This window comes from Gossypium arboreum, chromosome 6, assembly GCF_025698485.1.
Source record: "Gossypium arboreum isolate Shixiya-1 chromosome 6, ASM2569848v2, whole genome shotgun sequence".
Taxonomy (NCBI): domain Eukaryota; kingdom Viridiplantae; phylum Streptophyta; class Magnoliopsida; order Malvales; family Malvaceae; genus Gossypium; species Gossypium arboreum.
Window position 1 is genome coordinate 109,165,742 of NC_069075.1, and position 8,062 is coordinate 109,173,803.

The following is an 8,062-nucleotide window of genomic DNA, read 5'->3' on the forward strand; positions in this document are numbered from 1 at the left end:
AGAATTTGAAATACAATTTGAGGGTGTTTGGTGAATTAACCTTAAAATAAATGGGAAGAGGTGAGGAAAATGATGTAGTTGATCAATTTGGCACAAAGGGTATGTGGGGGACCAAAAAAGGGGGCAGGCGGCAGCATCAGCCAAGGAAGCAATATTGTCTCTAAGCCTGCACCAAGCATTTGATGCCTTTTGGGCAATACTTTGAGCAAAACATATATGCCAACTCTCCCATGCAAAATCTTCAACCCCATCTCTTCATATCTGCAATGAAATATCCTCTCCCTCTCACATATATTCCTTCCTAAATCTTCCAAAAACTGCATTTATTTGTAGATATATAACTCTCATCTACTATTGTATAAAAAAAAAAAAAACCTCTCCCCTACTACACTATAATATATATAAATATGTGCATGCATATATATCAATAAAGAAACAACTATCATAATAATAATAATAATAAAGAAACAAATATGGTGGTGATCTTTGTTTATGAATTGTAGGTATCTTTTCTCTTTTCACTGGTAAATGGTAATCTGTTATTTGCAGAGCCCGATATCCCATACACATGCATTTATAGCCCTTTTTTTTTTCTTGACTTTTCATACGGACTTGGATTTAGGAAAAAGAAAAGCAAATAATATTAAGACTTATGGTGATGAATTAAAGGTGGGGTTGTTTTAAAAAATAATTGAAAGTATTTTGATGAAGAATTTTCAGAATTTGTAACTATTATTTTAAACAACTTTTTCTTTCAAAATTTCATAACTTATAAATTACATATGATGCTATTTTGAGAATTTGACCTGACTTAAACATATTCCAGACTTTCTCAGTTCACTACTTTGAGACTTGATGGAGGTACTGAATACCTAGTGAAGAAAAGTTTGGAAGACATTAATGAGTTTTTGAGCAATAACATTGTAGACCCCTTTCATTATACAGTAGGGGAAAACAAACTTTTTTTTTTTAAATTATAATAATGCTATAAAATAATTTAATTTTATACATTTGTCTGATTGTTTACTATCATGTTAAACTAACCAGAATTAATGATGAAACTAAGATTTATATATTAAAGTATATCACAAATTGAATAAGGACTAATTATAGGATTTTACCATTTTCGAAGGGGCAAAAAGACTGCAGATAGTGTATATGTTTTGTCATAAGACTGGGCATTAGGGTTTGAGTAGTTGCAATCCAACCGCCCCCTCCCACCCTTTTAAGTTTGTCATAGTTTTTATCTTGTTTTGTTTGGGTGAGATGAAGTCACGTGAATGCCTGTGTGGCCTCTTCTTGCCTTTTAATTCCTTCACAATTCCTTTATAAAAACCCCTTCAACTCCATTAATTAGGACCCTTTGCCCTTATCCCATTTCCTTAGCCTAATTCTCTGATTTTTATTTTTTTTAATATCTTCTCTCTCTCGCTCTCTCTTTTATCTCTTGGCAATGACACCAGCATTTCTTAACCCACCACCATCTCCTAATTTCCCCTTTGTGGAGCTAAAAGAAGAACCCCATCATCTTCAGCTTTTTCTCTCTGTAAGAACCCTAATTCTCTTCAATATTCATTGATGTTGATTTTCTTGTGATCCAAACATAGTGAAATCATATACATACATGTATCTTATGTGGATGTAAAACCTTTTTAATTTTTCATCTTTTATCTCTTTGATTATTCTATTTATTTTAGGTGAATAAGTATGAAGGTGGATCATCAGCAAGCGACCAACAAGCCAGTTCATCATCTTCATCTTCATCACTTCAATCAACGGTGGAAGATCAGAAGGCAACCAACGCCCAAAATTCATCCTTTGGAAGAAACGAGGAAAGGAATTACGAAAGCAGTGCAGAGGATAATAAAAATGGGATAACAGTGAAATGGATGTCATCCAAAATGAGGCTAATGAAGAAGATGATGAACTCCAACTCCAACTGCAGTAGCAGTAGCAGTAGCAGTAGCAGTAGGGGATCAACAGATCACAAGTTTCAATATCCGGTGACTGGTAATGGTGAAGCCAACGCCATTAGAGTCTGCTCCGACTGTAACACCACCACGACACCGCTTTGGAGAAGTGGCCCTCGAGGTCCCAAAGTAAGTTCACCATTTAGTCTATATGCTCAAATTCTTTACTATACTAAATTTGAGGATTTAGTCCATAATTTTGTTTTGGGAAGGGCACAGATGGGGATCAAATTCAAAATTGGTATCAATCGAGCATAAGTCTATTGCTACTCTACCTGTGGCTTAGCTAGGGGTAAAAGTGAATTTTTTTTTTTTTTAAAGTTCAGTTGAAGTTAAAAGTTAATTTTATTATTATATTAATTTATAATTTTAAGGATTAAAAAATAATTTTATTAAATTCGTCCCTAAGTTTGTTCCACTGATTTGTGAATTTTAATTCAGCATAATTCTAAGGTAATATTATGCATTAGTTTAAATCATTGACATTGTTAAAAAATTATTTTTTAAAAGAAAAATTCAGAATTTCCTATGTTATTTAAAATGCGAAATTATAATTAACAAAGTAATTTTTTGTCATATTTATCATATAACTCAATCACATTATTTTTTTCCTTTTAAATTTGGAATAAAACATAACATTAATAATACTTTTTTAAAAGTAATATTAATAGTATTAAAAATTAAATTATGTAAAATTAAAATATGAACATTAAATATTGTAATTGGGTATAATAAAGGGATAAAAATTATAATTTGACCAATTAATTATATACAAATAAATTAACTTTGATGATTAAGATGTGAAAAACTTTGTGCAGTCTCTTTGCAATGCTTGTGGGATTCGGCAAAGGAAGGCAAGACGAGCCATGGCAGCGGCCACGGCAGCGGCCGAAAGCGGTGCTGGAGTTGCAACCGATGCAGCAATATTAATGAAATTTAAGGAAAACAACAAGGAAAAGAAATCACGTATTGGGCAATTCAAAAAACAACAATTCAAGGCACAATCGGATTATAATTCTCCTTATAGTCAACAAAGCCAAAAGAAGCTTTGCTTCAAGGAATTGGCTTTGAGTTTAAGCAAGAATTCAGCTTTGCAGAGTGTGTTTCCTCGGGACGTTGAAGATGCGGCAATCCTTTTAATGGAGCTCTCTTGTGGCCTTATTCATAGTTGAATTTCTTTAATTAATAAATTTTGTTGCTTTTATTATGGAAGATTGGTGAGGTTATTTTTGGGTGTGTGTGACCCAAGGGATAGAGATTAAAGAGTGATTAATTCTATATATGTAGTCAAACCATAAAAATTTCAGATTATATGAAATAATGAAAACTATAGCAAATGCCTTGTGTTGTTAGCATTAATCAATGAATCCAAGTTTTAGAGATAATTAGCTTATGTGTATTATTTGTGATTTCGTATTATAATCGTTATATCTCTTCTTAATTTGTATACGTGTTAGTAAGATAGATGGCATTGATCTTACTTTTAACTTCACTTGAGAAAGCGTCTCATTCAACAATCCATCCTGATCATAGGAGTACCAACCTTCCGTGTTCATGACCACCTGCTTGATAGGCCCTTCCGCCCTTCTAAGATGAGATAGGCAACCGCTTATTAATTGTAACCACTCCTAAGTGTGAAAACATGCTCAAGGCAAAGGGAGCTCACCTAGGCATAACAATCTCTATTGACCAAAAGCATAACAAAATGGGCTTTCATGGTGCACATCTTTCATGAATTGCACAATGACAACCTTCTTCATAACAACTACTCACGTCACACTAATAGACAAAATGACCTCTCCTATAAATATCCTCCCAACATTGAAGAAGGGGTTGATCTTTCGAGCAATTACCCTCTCTTCTAGAAATTAGCTCATCCTTTTGTTTCTTTTTGACTCTCCGCCTCTTTATATGAACTAGATTCCTTAGCACCACCACCTACTCCTCCCTACCTTCTTTTCTTGTTGTACATTAATAATTCATATTTATAAATTTTAACGTTGTTTTGTCTACTTAAATAACCTGTGTTTCCTAAAATGTTTTTTTTTGTTGGTGTATTTTAATTGTTGGTTTTATTTTCTGTTCCAAATTATCAAATTCAAACTCCACCCTCTGTAAACATATAACCCGGAGTTGATACTTACAATTATGACCGATATACATACATACATATGTGTATATACATGCATGGGATATGAATATTAAGTTTGGATAAGGTGGAAATTTATAAAATGATAGGTCGAGGGTGGTCACAAAAGCTCTTCCCATGCCGTATTGTCATTTAATTTTCGTATGTATGTGACCATGATCATCATTTGATCAATCAAATAAAGACTAAAGAAACATGGTGTACCTATTTGATAGGTTGTTTTATTATAGGTATAAGGTGTAAAAGTTTCTTTATTATTTAATAGATGGATTTAGTTTTATATTATTAAAAGAATTAAATCTTAACTTTAACAAAAATTTTAAAAAGTAATTTAATAAAATTAATATTTATTGTTTAAAAATTACATCTATTTCTTAACAAAGTTAATATCTTTAAAGTTTTATGGTTCGAAAAACAAAAGCTTTTGCTTAGAGTTTAACTACAAATGCAAAATAACAATTTTCATGTCATTTTTTAAAAATAAATGTTAACTCTATTAAAATTTATTTTTTGAAGAAAGTCTTATTTAATTCATTTGAATAGTATAAGAATTAAATTAATCCATTTAATAAAGAACATAATTTGATTACATTTCTATAATAGAGAAACTTCATAGGTAATTTTTCCATAATTCTTATATTAAATAAAATTTAAAAAAAAAGCTAATGGAGGAAGCTTACATAAAACCATTTGATTATAAAATTAATACTAAGCTTATCTTTATTTTATTTTATTGTATTTTTTATGTTTGTTTTATGGTCCATGTTCATGATTCGTGGTTGTTCCTCTCAATAATGTTATCTCCAAAATTTGAACTTATGTCTATTTAAATTTGGATTGACAAAAAAAAATCCTAGAATTCTATCAAAGCTTTAATGAATTTTACCCTAAATTTAAAGTTGTGTAACTTTGGCATAATGCTTGTATTTGTAATAATCTTTGTTGAGGCAATTTTTTGAGCAGGGGTAAAGGACTAGTGCCCACTAGTGTTTAGCTTGGCTTTGCTGCCTTGTGTTAAGTTGGCAAATTTTGGCAACAAAAATCCTTGGGCTTTGATTTTAGCCGATACTTTGGACGATGTCTAGTCCATCTTTGATATCCAAACTTCTTAAGTTTGGTGGAGCAGATCAAATCGAGCAGAAAATTGGAAGTATATTGTGCAGATTCAGGACTTATCCTGAGTTGATTGAAGATTTTCTTTATGCGTATTATCTTGCTAGTCTCAAGGGAATATTGATTGTAATTGATATAATATGTAAGCAAGAAATGTAATTGATATAATATGTAAGCAAGTCTTGATTCCTTATAAATTGAGGGAATTTGTATAAGTGACCTACTAAACTGAAAGAACTTAAATTTACTTGAATCGAGATCTAGTTTGGAAAATTACATTCCATCCTAAAATAACAATGTCACATTAAGATTTTAATCAACTTGACGATTTAGAAATTATACTTTAATTTGACATAATTTGATTCTCTTATTAAATGTTATGCCTTAGTTCAAATCACAAATATTAAAAAAAAAATTACATTAACTGGCTTAGAAATAAAAAAAAAGTTCAAATCATGAGGTTGAGTTGGATTTTTTTTTAAAATCACAAATCATCGAAAAAATTTATATTGAAAACCATAATTTCACCTTTTAAATGACATAAGAAATTTGGGTTCTTAGAAAAAGTTTCACATTAGTCAACTAATGAAACTTTTTAAAAGTGTTAGGGATTAAGACTAAGTAATAACATTAATAACAGTATGAAGAGAAAATTATACCTAATAAAAATATAAAGATTAAATATTCAAATTTGATATAATAAAGAAACAAATAGCAACAAATGTTAGATTTGTAAAATAAATCTAAAAATAAAATTTAATAAACCAGGATTTATCATGTCAAGTCATCAAGAATAAATTAGGGGCAAAACTAAATGTAGAAGCGTACCTGAATCCATGGATTCCTTAAAGTTTTACCGGATCTTGGGGATTTGATCTTCCAAATTAGCACACAAGAAATTCAGAGAATATTTGCTCTCTATTTCCTAATGATGGGATATTAGAAAAGATATCTTGTGTATAATTTGGGGACCATAACCCTAATATTTATAACCTTGATATATTAGTTCTAACCAGTTTCTAATTAGCCCATCATTAATTAGAATTTGATTTGAACTCAATTACTAGAGTATCTATACATGTAACTACCCTTATTATATATGTTATATCCATATTTTCCAACAATCTCCCACTTGAACCACATACATATATATACTAATTACTCTATAATTACATGTCATTAAATAACCTTATGAGCTCAAAATTTTACTATCATATCCAAAAGGTATTCCGAATAATCTCGTCCATTAATTATGTTAACATAGAACCAAGGCGACTTTCTTTACATATATCGTAACTAAATCCATCCATGATCACGTATATTAACACAACCAAATGATATAGATCAAGTATGGATGTGTAGCATGGAAATTACATGTAATATGATCTAAACATGTCTATTTCCAACTGGTCCTCTTTAAATTTAAGTGAGGTCAGTTTCAAAACAATAAACAAAGTGAATAAACTGAATACTTCATTTCTGATCAGAAAATAACCAAATACATAAATTTCTGAAAACAAATAAAAAATAAACTCTTACTAAATCATGATATCCTCAAACAATGTAACACCCATGTAAGTAGTGTGTTCATGAAAGACGTTGGGTAGTAAACCTTTTGTGAGCGAATCCGCTATCATGGAGTTTGTCCCAATGTGCTCTACGGATATTTAACCATTTTGCACTCTTTCTTTTACAACTAGGAATTTTATGTCAATATGATTTGACTTAGATGAACTCCTGCTGTTATTGGAATACAACACTGCTGACTTATTGTTACAAAATAATTTGAGTGGTCTTACTACATTCTCCAAAATGCACAGCCCTGTGACAAAGTTCCACAACCATATTCCATGGTTTGATGCCTCATAGCATGCTACAAACTCTGCTGCCATAGTGGATGAAGCTATAAGTGTCTGTTTGACACTTTTCCAAGATATAGCTCCTCCAGCTAACAAGTAAATATAGCCTGATGTAGATTTCCTACTATCTTGGCACCCAGCAAAATCAAAATTAAAATACCTACGACCTCCAAAAGATCTGATCTCTTATAAGTAAGCATGTAATCTTTTGTTCTCTGAAGATATCTCATAACCCTTTTGGCTGCTATCCAATGGTTTATACCAGGGTTGCTTTAATATTTGTCTAACATCCTGACAATGTACGCAATGTTTGGACGGTACATAGTTAAGCATATATTAAACTCCCAACATTTGCATTTCCTGAATTTCAAGGTTACTTTTAAGGCATTGAGTAAGACTAAATTTGTCTCCTTTAGCGACAAGGATGTCACCTGGTCTACAACTCTGCATGCCAAACCTTTTGAGTACTTTATCGATATAGCTCTTTTGTGATAATCCAAGAATACCTCAAGATCAACTTTGATGTATCTGAATTCCTAAAACAAAATAGGCGTCCCTAAGATTTTTCATCTCAAAATGCTTAGATAAAAACCTCTTGGTTTCGTGCAATAAGCCTATATCATTAGCGACAAGCAAAATGTCATCACATATAGAACCAAAAATATGTACTTACTCCCATTGAATTTGTGATACACACAATCATCAACAATATTCATATCAAAATCGAATGAAACAATTATTTGATGAAACTTGTGGTACCATTGACGGGAAGCTTGTTTGAGTCCATAGATGGATTTTTTCAATTTGCAAACCATATTCTTTGTGTCTTCCGACTCAAAATTTTTTGGTTGCACCATATAAAATTTTTCTTCAATGTCGCCATTACGAAATGCAGTCTTAACATCCATCTGATGTAACTCAAGATCAAAATGAGCAACAAGTGTCATGATTATATTGAAGGAGTCTTTCGA

General features: G+C 31.2%; 1 protein-coding gene across 1 annotated transcript; it reads left to right on the forward strand.

Annotated features, from left to right (window-relative positions):
* Nucleotides 1-1,216: 1,216 nt before the first annotated feature.
* Nucleotides 1,217-3,307, forward strand: LOC108485522 (putative GATA transcription factor 22). Its single transcript, XM_017789374.2, has 3 exons — nt 1,217-1,546; nt 1,698-2,099; nt 2,789-3,307. The coding sequence occupies exons 1-3, from the start codon at nt 1,454-1,456 to the stop codon at nt 3,140-3,142; spliced, it is 849 nt and encodes a 282-aa protein (XP_017644863.1). The 5' UTR covers nt 1,217-1,453; the 3' UTR covers nt 3,143-3,307.
* Nucleotides 3,308-8,062: the final 4,755 nt, after the last annotated feature.